Source organism: Sodiomyces alkalinus (genome assembly GCF_003711515.1).
Source record: "Sodiomyces alkalinus F11 unplaced genomic scaffold SODALscaffold_12, whole genome shotgun sequence".
In the NCBI taxonomy this organism is placed as follows: domain Eukaryota; kingdom Fungi; phylum Ascomycota; class Sordariomycetes; order Glomerellales; family Plectosphaerellaceae; genus Sodiomyces; species Sodiomyces alkalinus.
The window spans coordinates 256,164-270,712 of NW_021167090.1; the positions used below are offsets into that span (position 1 = coordinate 256,164).

A 14,549-nucleotide genomic window follows, 5' to 3' on the forward strand; every position below is an offset into this window, starting at 1 on the left:
GCTCGCGGAAGAATCAAATGATGTCGAGAAGAATGTCCAGCGCCGCTGCTTGTGCTAAAACAAGAATAACACCATCCCGTTCCCTCCTATGATTCCACCGTCCCCCACCGCCAACCACTAAGAAGAAGGGAAATGAGAAGGAAAAAAAAAGGGAAAAAAAAGCCACCTGTCCTTTTAGCCGAGGGCCATGCAAAATAATTCACAAGAAGGAAAGAATTTTGTGTAACTCCGCATCCCCAGGAAGACATCGAACCTCATGTACGTGTGTGTTCCTTGGAAAGCCAAAACAAAACGAAAACCCTAAACCAGCCGGCAAAGTAATTGCCTCTTCGCGAGCCAGAGTTTCCTTACCATCATGCTTCATCCCGCTTGCTCAGAAAGAAGGGGAACAAAGAGAGATATTCTTTGTTTCCCAATGATACGGCCCCCTATTTCGAACGTAGTAAAAAGAAGAGAAGAAAAAAAAAAAGAGAAACGAAACGAAACGAAACGAAAAGAAAAAGTGGTTGGATATAGATAAGCCATGACCGGAAAAGAAAACCAGAATGCCCGTTGCTCCTCGTCGCCGAATCATGCGTAATGGTACAGGTGGATGAAATCCTCGATGGATAGATAAATCTAGGCCAAGAAAGGGAGCTGGCGGGCTCATCACAAGCCGGAATGGTTGCCAGCACCGGGTTCGACCACGTTGTCGGAAAGGTTGATTAGTAGCTGGGCGAGGCATCTCTTCGTGGCGGCGTCGTCTCGGAGTACGTTGGAGAAGGTGGCGTCTCGAAGAGGCTCTGGTAGACATTGTCGGAGTGCTTCGCGAGCTCGGGCATTATCGCTGAGTCTATGGACGTCGCCTGTTAGCAGCAAATAAAAGAGAAACCCCGAATGGAAGGAAGGGCAAGTAAAAGTTCGCGGACGTTTGATCCAGGACCAAAGGGACCAGGGGCCGACTACGAACCGTAAGAAGCATCGTACAACGTGCTTCAAGAGCCTAGCGGTCTGCTGCTCGACGAGTTGGGCAACCATATTGCTCAGGACAGTGCCGACAGCATAAAACCGCTCGTAGGTGGCGCAGATGTAATTCAAGCCACTATCATCAAGCAGAATCTTCTGGACGATGAAGATGGCAACGGTCTTGCTCAGTTCCGAGCCAGTCTCCATGATGCGCAAGCAGAGCGGGATGATCTCTGTAGTGAGGAGGAAGTTGATGACCTCGGATGAGTCGTTTTTAACAAGGGCGCCGATGACGCCGAGCGAAGTCAGACGTAGGTATTCAAAGGGTCTCGACTTGGACGTGGTATTGAGAAACGGATAGAGAAATAGAGGGATGTGAGCTGCGAGATTTTACCAATGGCAACGTTAGCTATCCGAAACTTTTATGCCTTTTTTTTTTTCTTTTCTTTCTTTGTGTTTGCATAGGAGGGTTGAGGTGCGGGTTCAAGCGGCGCTAAACGACAGGGCTGACTTACCGTTCAAGAAGAGATTTCGAGTATCGTTGTGAGACGCGACGCACTGCAGGAGTGCCAACGCATTGCAAACCCTGTTGGAGGCGGCGGCTGTCAACTGAGAGGGGCTCAGCAGCGTATAGACCGAGATGATTTCTTGGAGCAGGGATGTCATGACACCTATGTATGTAACAGTTAGAGAAGAAGTCATTGCATTTCGGGAATAGCGCGTGCGCAAAAAGAACAGAAAGAGAGCAATATTATTTTCCGAGGAGAAAAAAAGGAAAGAAAGAAAGAAAGCGTGGGGGCAAGGAATGATGGCCGACGTACCAAACGAATGCCACAAAATCAAGGCCAGCTCAGGCACCTGCTCTCGCTTCTTGCTTAGTTCCAACAGGGCAGCTTCTCGAGTATTTTCGTTGAGCAGGTCGGCAATGTACGCCATGGTGCGGCGGTTGTCTTCGGAAATGTTCTCATGGGCGGCATCTTGACCATGGGCAGCACCGGCGAGCGCTGCCACGGTGTTATGGGCGCCAGCCAGACGGTTATAGTGTTGCTGCTGGGCGGCAGAAGCAGCGGCGGCGGCGGCGGCAGCTTGTTGTGCATGTTGATGGTGAGTTGACTGCTGGTGCATCCAGGATGAATCCGCTTGCGGATTATACTGATGATGCCCGTAGACGTGAGGTGCCGGCATCATCTTGGCCAGGACGAAAGGGGAGCGTGCTGGTCAGGATGGTTCGGTTTCGGGGGGACAATAGTCCAAGGGAGTTCGAAGTGTAGTCGGGAGTTGAAAGGTAGGCAAAAAATTGAAACGAGTAGGTATGTGGCACAAAAGGCTTCGAGTTCGAAGGGTGGTTGAACGGTAGGCAAGTCGCGGTCGCGAGTCGCAAGTCGCAGTGTGGACGTATGACAGTGTTAATACAGACAGGTTCCGGGACTTGGGACCTCTCAGCGCGTTAGGGCAAGTGGAGATGGTCTCCCCGTTGACCGACGTGAAAAACTCGTAGATGTCCCTTCAGAGAAGTGGAACAAAGAGAGCCGGTGGTGGTAGTGGCTGGCGCCGAAATGCGGTCTGTAGAAGTATGGATAAAGATGCTTTGTCGAACCAATGGACCAAAAGCCCGAGCTGTGCGATGTTCAGAATCTTGGGGTCTTGGCGTCCGCTGTCTGGGTTGTACTGCCGTAGATGCTGATCGCTGTAGTGCTCACAACGCCGTCCTCCTTGCTGTTCTTGTGCTCGAGGGTAGGTAGGTATTCGATCAGGACGGTCGTGGTCGAATCGTGGGGAATTTGTTGGGGGCAGAAAAGGGCTTTGGACCTGACAAGTCGGGAAGGTTAGATCGGTCGTTCAAGGTGGAGGTGGCTGTCCAGTGTCCCTCCTCCATCATGACAGAGTCAGTGCACTACTCCGTCCACCGTGGCTCCGGCAAATACGTGCTTACATAACCTCACATTTTAACTTGTTCACAAGGATATTTTGTTGGGTGAGGTACCCGCTTATCCAGTGGGGTGCAAAGACGAGACGTATCCGTAGGTATATAGATTGCGTAATCGGCCGTTAGGTTATTCCACCCCCGAGGGAGGTCTGTGGGATAAGGGAATCAACAACAAACACATTTCTTAGTGCTTTATACTGAGTAGACATATAATTAAGTTGAACGCCTCTAAGCTGACCCTTTCTCACTGTTACTACCTATGTACCTAGGAGCGAAAAATACGCTGGATTATTACTTAGTTGTGCGCTTAAGGAGCACTTGGTCATCAGCCCAAAATGCTTGAACTTGATTGAAACCGCTGGACGGCCCAAACCAGATGCAAATGGCCTTCAGATGCAGTGCAGAAACAGAAACGTCAAGAACAGACCTGCTCCAAAAGCAAATGCCTCCTTTAACTTGCTCTCCGTGACCATGCATCTTCTCCCCTCCCATCTCCCTCCTCATCCGTTGCTATTTCCCATCCTAGATTGTGTCCCAGGGCAATAGCAGTAAACCAAAGCCGGCAAAGAAAATAGAAAGAAGAAAAGAAGAAGAAAAGAATCAGGTGGATGGAGCCACAGGGCTCAGCTGTTTGACAACAAGGCCGCAAGGCGCCATGCGTTAACCTCAGATGACGTCGCGTTCTTCGCCTTCGTCGCTGCTGGCTGCTGCACTGGCGACCTCGTCCTCTTCCGCCGCCCGCAGCCTTAGATGTTCCGGTGCCCCGCCTCAAAGCCGGAGTTCTCGCAGGATTTGATCCGCCATATTCTTGTACTGCCAAGTGTTGCCGGCCATGTGCTTGAACTGGATGCCGTGCAGTGAAAGGAGAGGGACCTTGACAATGAAGATCTCAAACTCAATCACCATATTGCCTCCCAGGTCGCTCTGCACCTGTGTACTCGTCTCCCCGGCTGCCCTCCTCGAAGGGCCCACCGGATCACGCCCGATGCTGTCCACCGAGATCTCCGAGTTCGAATGACCGTTGCCGCCTCCCCGCATGGGGGTTCGCGGTGTCGTCGGCATATCGTCCCTATCCCTATCCCTGTCTCCGCTTCCCATGATCCCACCGAAACTGAACCGCCTGCGGTGCCCGGGAGTATGGGCTGGGCTGCCAGGCGGGTCCTGCACCGTCTTCAGGTCGATGCTCGGCGCGTGGCGACACGAGAAACCACCTTTGATTTGCGTGTACTCCACCCCGAGGTCTTTCAAAACCCTCTTGATGTCTGCTCGAATCTGTGGCACTGGCTTGCCCGACGTAGTCGAGACGCTGAACAGCCCCTTCAAGAACACCGGCTTGGCCAGGTCCGGCCTGTCTAGCCCGTCCGTCGACCCGCCGCTTTGTTCGTCCAGCAGCTCGCCTGCCTCCTCTGGCACGTTCGCCTCGCGTGCTTCCTCACGCCGAAGCCGTCGCTGCTGAATGCTCTCCCGTCTAGCATGACCAAGAGATTTGGTCCGTACAGACGCCGATCGTGATTGAAAAGTCCTTTTCGGATCCGACCGTGGCTTGTCTGTCGCCGCGGACTGGTCCGACCCGCTCGTGTGCGGCGGTTCATTGGCGTGACTCGAATCGCGGCGTCGGAGTACTGCCGAGTTAACACTGGTAGACCGTCCCAAGCCGCTCCTACGGCTATTAGACGGCCCGCCTGCCGACTGTGGTGGGCTCAAGAGATCGCCATGCGGGGGCTGACTGCTCCCTGACCGTAGCCGCGATTCCCCTGCATCATCGCGGTCGTGATCGCGACGACTGCGTCGAATGCTGAAGCTCTTCCTGGGTGGCGCAGGACCCTCTGGCGGGGAGCGGACTTGCACGACGGGCGGGTGCGACCGGTCCTTGTCCAGCCTTTCGGGTTCGCGGCGTCTGCGCGTGCTAAAGCGCCGGAGTATGCCAGCTGCCGTGCTCTCCTTCTTGGCCGGGGCGTCGGAAATCCCCTCATGAGTCTGGGCCTGGGCGGATGGTGGGGCGAGCTGTGATTGCTTGACCATCTCCGGGGCATCGTCCTCGCCGTGCGTGCGGGCACGAGGGCGGGATCGGCCACCCGTAGCTTTTTCTCCCGGCATCTCGTATGCAGTTGTGTTCGTATGCGCTTCGGGGGGTAGAGAAATCTCTGGTGGCGCAGCTTCCTTCTCTCGGAGATCCCTTTGGGAGCCAGGCTGGCTAGGCAGACCGGGCCGCACTTCCAGCCGATCGCGATCTTGTTTCTCCCGGACGAGCTGGTATATCGAGATTAGAGGGCTATACGCGTTCAGAGGGTCATCACCCAGCTGAAGCCCCTCAGTGCTGGGAGCGCTCAGGTTATCCCTACTATTTGCTGAGTTCCTTCTCTTATAGAAGTCGAACCCAAAGCCGCGCTTCTTCTCGACGTCCTTGGCGGGCGTCGGGAGTTCTTTCTCGCGTTGATAGGCCCGCACTGCTCGCTGATATTCTTCCGACTCGATGACGCGGGTGAGCTGAAGCTTGATGGTCTCCGGTGCACCAAAGTTGAAGCCGGACATGCCAGCAACGACCTCAGGCTCCAATGGTAACGTCAGGGGTTCGCGATGCGGCAGGTGGTTATCGGGGGGTCCTCCGTATCCCTTGATCATCCACTGGTGGTTCATGACTTCGGCCATGGTAGCCCGCTGCCTGGGATCTGTCACCAGCATTCGGGAGAGGAGATGTTTGCATTCTGGGGTAGAGCATGGTCAGCTTCCTTGACGATTCTAAGAGGTCAATGTCGAATAAAAAGGTCCAGGTTCGACGCAACGTACCATTAGATAGCCAGTTGGGATAGTCCACCACGCCCTTCTTAATTTTGGCGTGGAGAGCTGGCATGCTCTGGTCGTCGAATGGGACTTTTCCGCAAACCAAGACATATAGCACGATACCAAAACTCCAGACGTCCACTTCGGGACCGGTATAAGGCTTGGCCATTAGCAACTCGGGAGCGGCGAAGTAGAGGCTGCCGCAAAAGGTTTTCAGGTGGCCTCGAGGGGCGAAAAGGTTGCTGAGGCCAAAGTCAATGATCTTAATGTCGCCGGTTTTGCTGATGAGAATGTTCTCGATCTTGAGATCGCGATGGACAATGCTGTTCCGATGACAGTAATCGAGCGCACTCGCAATCTGACGACTAAACTTTCGAGCCTGCTTTTCCTTGAGTTTGCCTTGGGAAATAATGTAGTCGAGCATCTGCCCGCCATTGACATATTCAAACAGCATATACCAGTGGTAGTTGGTGCGGACGACATCCCGAAGACCGCAAATATGAGGATGATTGAGTAGAGTGACGATGGCCGCCTCCCTCGCCGTTCGGATCTCTTTCGACTGGTCGGCTCTTTCCTTGTCAGCCCGAGACTGGTGGCGACTCTCTTCGGTTGAGCCTCGAGGGATTATTTTGCAGGCAACCTGAGAATCGAAAAGGGGGGGAAAGTGAGATTATGTTAGCATACAACATGAATGTTTACGCGGGGGAAGCATGACGGCAACGCACCACTTCAGGGCCATCTTCTTTGCGAGCAAGTTTGACCTTGCCCATGCTCCCAGCCCCTATCGTCTTGCCAAGAATCCATTTTCCGGAAGAGGTGGGGATTGTGGTGCGGCCTCTTCCTTGTTTACCAGCAGAAGAACTGGGAACTCTCGGGTCAGAGAGAGGAGTAGGCCCGGGGGGTTTGGTGGCAGCGGTGCTCGCAACCATGTCGGATTGAGCGGGCGGGGATTGGTGGTGATGGTGATGGTTGTTGTTAGACTTTTCGCTCGTGCGTTGCTGGCCACGGGTGGGCTCGGCAGGGACTCGAGAAGCGACCACGGGTTGGTCACGTCGGTCGCGGTCGCGGTCACGGTCACGGTCACGGTCGCGTTCTCGATCTCGATCTCTCGTGGAGATTCGCTTAGAATAAGATGCTAAGTTCGTCGTCTCCTGGTCATACTCGTAGCGAGGATAAATTTCTTGGGCCGGCTGGGCGGCAGATGGAGGGCGAGAGCTGGAGTGGGAAGGTGAGTAGGAGTGCGAGTTAGCGTGGCGTTGATGCTGGGTAGACGTTGATGCTGCACGCTGGGGAGGCGGGCCACCCAAGCCTGTGATGGGAGGGGGTGGCCGAGTACGAGTTGACAGCGAGCGAGCTGCTTGATGTCGGCTTCGGGAGGGTGAGGGATGTACTGCGTGTTCCGAGTCGGTTGTGATTGCTGTTCCAATGGTCATGGCTAGTTGGCTTTGGGCTTATGGAATAACAGGGGCCAGGAGAATACCACCCAACGGCAACGAGGCACAGACCGTATACGTAAGGTAAGGTACGATAGGTAGAATGAATGGGAGAGAGTGGGTAATTGATCAGTAGGCAGTAGGGTACAAATCGTCAGAGCAACCTCAACCTGCTAAGTCCCGGTTCCTGCTGGGGCGGGGAAACTGGATGCGCCGGGACTTGGATAATTGGCAGCTCAGGGGGGTCCTGGGATTTGAGATTCTGATAGGAGAAGCCGCGAAGACTTCTTGTGAACGGTCGGCGGGATGAGAAACCACGAGGGAGAAGAAGGTGAAAGAGTAAGAAGACGAAGAGAGTGGTGCGAGGACTTTACACGTAGTGAGGCGACATGAGGAGGGAGGGAGAAGCGTGATGTATTGTTACTTCCGTCATTTCGTACCTTCACCGGATTTTGGAGAAGCCTGATCATCTACCTCCGTACTTCGTACAGCTACAACAACCTAGTTACCTTTGCCAAATCAGGTGCCAATAGGGCCTAACACAAGCAGAGGGACAGAGCTACCACGTACATATACTTTGTTCTTAGCCCATGAAAAGGAGCTACTTCGTACCAATGTTCCTCCCAAGCAACTAGCGGGGAGAGAGCAAGCTTGGCACTGCAATTCACTCGCTGGATCGCTCTTCCTTGGAAAACAATCGGTCTGAACTTGCCCCTTCCTAACAGGAAAGGGGCTTCTTTGTGGCACCTATGTCATTATCAGGTGCAAACCGTATCAAGTACTGGTACCTAGGTATGAGTACCTACCCGGGAGGGGGGGGGGGGTATGGACAGTCTAGTCTTGTAATGACCACCGTGGATACAATGGGGTAGGTGGTTATTATGTGGCTATGTAGTCGATATCATAAACAGGGTGCTTACTAACAGAGGTTCGTAGTATGTTAAAATGGTCAGGTACATTATGGCGTTCAGTCTAAGCAGTAAAGTATATAGTAACTAGGAAGAAATAATAACCTGAAAAGGTATACTGTTATACAGGTTAGGGTATCTTATCAGTTATCATAGGCCTACTAAATGACTGACTAGTACCGACCACACTGACCCTTCCTGTCAGTATAATCAAGCTGATAGTGTAATCCTCTAGATAGTGGATTTTGTATATATACTTTATAAAGATATCTAGCCCCTAGTAAAATATAAGGGGTGATACACGTAGACAATGTACCTATATGTATATCTAACGGTAGGTCCTTCCACGATTCCACGATATCTTCAGGAGGCAGGTAGGTAGGTTACGTAGTAGGCGGTATAGTTATTCTGCCGTACGACTCTACGATTATTAGGATCTTCTTCTTTTCTACAGCTTTAAGATCTTCTTCTTCCTTTATTACAGCTTTAAGATCTTCCTTTTCCACACAAAGCCCTCCTACAACAACAGCCCTCCTACAACAACAGCCCTCTTCCACAACAACAGGTAGGCAGATTCCCTTCCACGATATCGTGACGAAAAGCTAACTTCTTCCACACAGCAGGACTTCTTCCACAACAGCAGCAGCGTTCCTTTTCTTCCACAAATAATAGAGGTAAGCAGAGTCCTTCCACCCTCTTAGAAATTATACCGAAAAGCTAACCTTTTCCACATAGCAGGCCCTTTTCCACACAGCAGGACCTTTTCCACATAGCAGTATAAGGGTATATTGATTTTGGGGTCTTTTCGGTGTAGCAATGGAGATGGTGGTATTCATGCTACCATATGAATGTGTACTTTATGGGAATGTTTAATTCTAAGGCAAAAAGGAGTGGTACATCATATCTACAAAGTGACCTCACATCCATCAGAATGCCTAAATGCATAAACCCGATATACAAACTCAATGTCAGGATAGGATTCACTGTCAGAATATTATGTACTGTCCAGGGGTGGATAGACTGACCAGTCTGTTAGGCTATTCTGGCCTAGTCACTCTGTTTTATTTACTATACTAAACACAGTGATAGTATGAATATTGTGACATAGTGACCACCTAAAACAGCAGGCCACATAGACACCCTAAATCCCGGACATAATAGTATTAACATATTGTGATGCGTAACTGACCACGCTAGTCATTCTATCAACAGTCTAACCAGCACACTGTCCAGACCCCCCCCCCTCCCGGGTAGGTAATGAAATTACATTACACACAGGGTAACACTAGCCATGCAAGGTTCCATTTCAAATGCCCACAGGTAACCACCTTTATCCGAGGTACACAGGTACAATGTCTTACCGATAAGCCTGACAATCGACTTTCATGATTCCTCTGATCTTCGCAGCTTGCCGATTCATTATGCTGGAGGCTGTGACTAAAGGATCCCCGTCCACATCGATACTTTCCGACATCCTCGAAGAGCATAAGTGCCTTGAGATAAATTCTCTCATGTTATATCAAGCTACATTACGAAATCCAGCCCATCGCGGCGTGTGAATCCATTCTGCTCTTTTGCTCGCGCACCTCGATCCCTCTACCTCCTCGCTTTCGTGGTTTCCGAAAAACATTTCCACGATCCTGTCTCAAGTACAACATACAGGGGCCGATACAGAGGGGTCGGTTTCTTCTCCGTGCCCATGACCTCCTACAAACGATCCCGCGCGACCTACGAAGCAGATTCTCGAGCGAGCGAGGCACCGTTCGTCTCATACGGCACCCCTCTGCCCCCCTCCGACGAACACCAACGCGACGATGGCACCTACGTTCCCTTACACTTGCAGGAAGTAAGAGACGAGAAGGGGAGGCGCCGTCTTCATGGCGCTTTCACCGGCGGATGGAGTGCGGGATATTTCAATACCGTAGGATCCAAAGAAGGATGGACGCCGTCCACCTTTGTGTCCAGTCGGACAGCGCGCCGCAAAGATGACACCACTACCGTCCAACAACGCCCGGAAGACTTCATGGATGAGGAGGACCTTGCTGATGCTGCCGAAGCCGAGACAATTCAAGCAACCGACGTCTTTGCCGGTATCGGGGCTCGCGTTGCTGACGAAACGCAGCGTCGAGGCCTAGCTGGTCTGGTACGGCCCTCGGACGATACCATGGGGTTCGCGCTCCTCAGGAAGATGGGGTGGAAAGATGGCCAAGGGATTGGTCCTAGGGTTCGCCGAGCTGCCAGACTCCATGACGGCGCGGCTCCCGCGAACGCGGCTGCATCGGGCACTTACCTATTCGCGCCGGACGACGCGTCGCCATTTATCATAGAGAGGAAGTCTGGCCGGGCTGGTTTAGGTTACCGGGGGGAAGCTCGGCTGGAGCAGGTAACGAGCCCCCGGGCGTCAATAGGACCGAGGAGCTCATATGGTGACGAAGATGATGACGAGGAAAACAACGCGCCTTCGACCATTCTCTCGACAACGGGCAAGAAGGTCCGAAAGAAGATTCAGCGAGGGGGAATTGGCGTTGGAATATTGAATGATAATGGCTCTGATGAAGAGGGCCCGTATGCGATGGGGCCACGCATCTCGTATAATCGAACGTTGGGGGGCACGAAAAAGAAAAAAGCGACAACCAAAACCATGACAGCAAATCCAGCACTGGGATCGAAGCCGACTTTCGTCGCGAAACGTCCCGCTGCCAGGCCTACCAATTCTCGAAGATGCGGCGATGGGCGTCCGCCATTGCCCGGGTTTACTCTAGCCTCATCCAGCGTTGATACTCGAGTTGTGGACTCTGGCACAAAATACCCTCCACCGTCCATACCTCTTGGTTGGAAGCCTAAGAAGCAGCTAGCTATGCATTCAACAACCGCAATTATCAACAATATCAACAAAACCACATCTGAGGCTGCCAAAGCACCAAAACACGATCCGAGGACACGCGCCGCCGCTCTAGGCGAATCCCAACTTCCGGGAAAGTCGGTCTTCGACTTTATGTCTGCCGCAGCAAGAGACCGCATTGCCGCAGTCACCGGCAAGGCCAACTTGCCCCCTGCAAAAGGCGAGGTGCCAACAGCCGGGGACACGACTAGTCAGCAGAAGGCCCCGGACGTACTGGAACGGCTCCCAAAGCTTGCCAAGGAGACCGCTGTTGCTGCTCTCAGCAGGGGTCACGGGGGTAAGGGCCCGTACGCAGACGACGAGGCGAAGCAATCCCGGTTCAGGCGGTATCTGGAGTATTCGGCAGGGTTTCTGCAGGAAATGTCGTTGAGACCTCATGGCATGACGGAGGCGGATTTCACCAGAGAACTCGAAGAATTCTACAGCTGCGCTCAGCTGTTCAAGCCAATGGCAGGATTCATGGCAACTCGATTCACTACGGCTTCTGCGACCACGTCTAATGCTGGCGGGACGGACTCCACTGGAGCCACCGTCTCTACAAACACTCGAGCACCGTCGCAGCCCGGCGACCCGGCCGAGGAGGCAGCGAAGCTGGGCATGTTTGGGAACATGACGAGGTCGGTGCAAGACTTCTATCCGACCCGGCTGCTGTGCAAACGCTTCAACGTACGTCCACCCGAGCATGTGCAGCAGGAACCAACGACAGATACCCCGCCGGTCAACCGCGCTCTTCTACTTGATGCATGGCAGGACAACACGTCTGGGAATAATGATCAAGAGGCTGTGTCGAAGGGGCCATTGGGGGTTGGTGTCCATGAGCAGTCGACATCTGGAGAGGAGACTAGGGACACAGCTGGCGTACAAGTTGGGGGCATTAAAACTACGAATAGCCAGAGACCAAGCGATGAGGTTTTTAGGGCCATCTTTGGTGATAGCAGCGACGAAGAATAGTAATTCCCTGGATGCCGGGGAAACCGAATCTCAATAACAGGGAGAAGACCATTGTAGAAGAGGAAAGAGCACCTGTGTGTGTGATATTCAGCAGAGATGCCGCATCAGCAGCGACCATTCAGAATGTCGTTGGCTGGTTCATACAGGGCACTTTCCTTGAATGGGCGAAAGTTCCCGGCCCCTACCATTTGTCCAGGAGAGTACTAGCGTGTGTGCTGCACTGGCGCTTAACCAGGCCGTATGGGTTCGCTATTCGCTAATATTCCTATTCGTACAATGGATGAGGTACGTACTCCCGTACTGTTTCTGTACCAAGACTTTTGTGCTTTGCCCAATGGACTTCGTACATAGGTACCTTACACTAAGGTACCTACCTAGGTAGACCTTGTCTGGTTCCCCTGGGCCCCGGCTAAGGCAAGGTAGGTAGACTAGACATCAAGTACCTTAGGGAAGCTTTGTGTTGCTGGGCGGTCACTACGCCCCTTTGCGTCTCGCATCTCCTCATCAAACTCCATGGTTAATTAACACTGTCCCCCAGCATCGCCAATTTTCGCCAGGCAGTATTCCTCGTGGTCTACGGCGGCACCTTATATCAATACGATTACGTGAGTCGATATATGATCAGAATCAAGGCTCCTGGGAAGGACGCGACGCGGCTAAACAAGCATCTCTGGACTAGACCTCATCCTCTCGCTGTTCTTTCAGCCCGACTATATTACCGTTCTACACTTGCCTGAGCACGTAAACCTGTGTGCCTCCGCCATTCCACCTACTCGGCATCTCCTCTTCCTCGTCACCTCCTTCCTGGACATGAGCGACGATTAACTTCGATTTCGACCAGCGTACCACTCACGAATCAATCGGAACCAAAACCACTGCCCTTTTCTCGAGGCAACCTCTTCAAGCTTCCTTGATAAAAGCACCCGCCCACCGCCACCACGTTGCCAGACGCAGAAGACACCAGGAACGGACAGTCGGTGTCCGCGGGGCGTAGAACCAGCCTTGAAGAGGAAAGGGAAATAGGCCTGCACGAGGAAGAGCCGGTCGACCGCGTCCAATCTCCCCCGCCGCAATACCCAGCATCCGAGGCATCATCCTCTATACCCCCACCGTTCTCGTCCCTCTACGGACCTTTCGAAGACGGCTGCTGCCCTGGTTCTTCTTCCGGACAGGAGAGGTCACCGCCAGGCAAGTCGACGACCAGTGTCTCTGCGGGGCCATTACCAGCCGCCCCAGCCTACGCGCCCGCCGCCCCGGGTCCATCGGATTTCCAGGCTGTCGCGCAGACCTCCTTCGAGGACACCGTTGCCGAGACCAAGCGCGCTCTTCCCAGGGATACCAAGGGAGAGTCTTCTTCCAAGGACGACGAGGTCGAACCACCACCTGCTTACTCGGAGGGGCCCAGTCCTCTCCTCTCTTTCTCCTTCGTAATGGCGTCCGCCGGAGGGGCCTCGAGCCTTATCACCCAGGTACAGCAGGGTGGCCCGCCCATCAACGCTCTCGGAGGTAGGAACTTTTTTCTTTCTCTTTTTTCTTTCTTTCTTTCTCCGTCATAACCTTTCGGGGGTGTGGGTTTCCTTTCCTGTGGCGCTCGGCTGACAAATTCATGGAAGATGTCGGCGCGGACGAATCGATTGCTATGGACCTTCGGTAAGTTAATCTTTTTGCTGCAGTGCTATACAGGCAGAACTCCAGCTGCGGTCGGATGTGCTAACTTTCTGCTGAAAGTGGAACGAGGTTCGTGCTATCTCGCGACGAGCTATTGACGTTGCCTGAGTTTGTCCTTCTATCTCTCTTCCCGAACGGCCTATTTCCCGAGGGTCACATGGGCAGTGGATTTGGGGATGGAGATGCCATCCAAGTTGACGTGAGTCTACTTTTTTTGTCTTTCTTTTTTTTTGCCTTATTTCTTTTCCCGAAAACTGAACACACCTTGTACTGATTCGCCCGTTTCTAGTACGATCCGGCATCCCTTCAATACATGCTGGGTTTCTTCCGCGACGTAGCCCAGACGATCCCAGCCGAGAGCTCCGGGAGCACCTCTCAGGACGGGGACGTGTTCCCTGTCGAACCACTTGGTGGGCGAGACGACTCATCCAGAAGGGCCGGTATCATCGTGCTTCGAGAGGACCTCGACTTTTACGTCATCCCACCTCGGCCTGACGTCGAACAGGCGGAAATGATGGACATCAAGAGGGCGGCGGGCAGGGCTCTGCTCAACCAGGCTGGCATCTTTTCGGGTCTTAAGCGGAGCGATGAACCGGGGACGACGGAAGCCCATCTCATCGAGATGTTGACAGCAGGGTGAGTTTGTTTCCAGGTGTGGCGATAACCCGTTATGCGTTACTGACGAGGCTTCGCTGCGAGCAGAGGCTTCAACCATGATGACACGTGGGGACACCGAGCAGGAGAGCCGAATAAGGCGGTCATCTGCAGTCTCGCACTTGCACGACTCCGCAGCGATATCCGGGGCAGTGAGATGAGCAGCAACGCACTGGGGATGGCGCAGAAGCTGCTCCTCTTCTGGCGCAAGCCGGCCAGACGTTGCTGGTGGGAGGGCGTTGAGCTCGACAACGTCGAAGGCGTGCCAGGAAAGCTCAAGGTTTGGATCAGGCGCGTTTGGACGCTGGAGATGAGTGTCATTGGTCTTCGGTGACCGAGCAGGAGGTGATATTGGGAAGGGACGGAAAAAAGGTGACTGT

At 53.3% G+C, this 14,549-nt stretch overlaps 3 protein-coding genes across 3 annotated transcripts; 1 reads left to right on the forward strand and 2 right to left on the reverse strand.

Moving 5' to 3' along the window:
- Positions 1 to 448: 448 nt before the first annotated feature.
- SODALDRAFT_73906 (Rcd1-domain-containing protein) lies at positions 449 to 2,292 on the reverse strand. Its single transcript, XM_028615635.1, has 4 exons — positions 1,767 to 2,292; positions 1,461 to 1,616; positions 950 to 1,325; positions 449 to 832 (listed from the first exon to the last, which is right to left on the reverse strand). The coding sequence occupies exons 1-4, from the start codon at positions 2,131 to 2,133 to the stop codon at positions 649 to 651; spliced, it is 1,083 nt and encodes a 360-aa protein (XP_028462731.1). The 5' UTR covers positions 2,134 to 2,292; the 3' UTR covers positions 449 to 648.
- Positions 2,293 to 3,640: 1,348 nt separating this feature from the next.
- Positions 3,641 to 7,086, reverse strand: SODALDRAFT_394794 (Pkinase-domain-containing protein; the record flags this gene model as incomplete). The annotated part of the gene is made up of 3 exons (XM_028615278.1): positions 3,641 to 5,577; positions 5,660 to 6,293; positions 6,379 to 7,086. The coding sequence occupies 3 exons, from the start codon at positions 7,084 to 7,086 to the stop codon at positions 3,641 to 3,643; spliced, it is 3,279 nt and encodes a 1,092-aa protein (XP_028462732.1).
- Positions 7,087 to 9,693: 2,607 nt separating this feature from the next.
- SODALDRAFT_337617 (hypothetical protein) lies at positions 9,694 to 14,503 on the forward strand (the record flags this gene model as incomplete). Its single annotated transcript, XM_028612710.1, has 9 exons — positions 9,694 to 10,377; positions 10,441 to 11,613; positions 11,647 to 11,760; positions 11,944 to 12,047; positions 12,842 to 13,353; positions 13,461 to 13,497; positions 13,576 to 13,714; positions 13,805 to 14,151; positions 14,218 to 14,503. 9 exons carry the CDS (start codon positions 9,694 to 9,696, stop codon positions 14,501 to 14,503), a joined length of 3,396 nt encoding a protein of 1,131 aa, XP_028462733.1.
- Between the last annotated feature and the right edge of the window lie 46 nt (positions 14,504 to 14,549).

Excerpts from the sequence above, each read along its gene's own strand:
- SODALDRAFT_73906 (XM_028615635.1), bottom strand. The coding sequence starts at position 2,133 with ATGATGCCGGCACCTCACGTCTACGGGCATCATCAGTATAATCCGCAA. Across the intron at positions 1,617-1,766 it reads GATTTTGTGGCATTCGTTTG|GTGTCATGACATCCCTGCTC; the intron begins GTACGTCGGCCA and ends TTACATACATAG. Across the intron at positions 833-949 it reads GTTGTACGATGCTTCTTACG|ACTCAGCGATAATGCCCGAG; the intron begins GTTCGTAGTCGG and ends CGACGTCCATAG.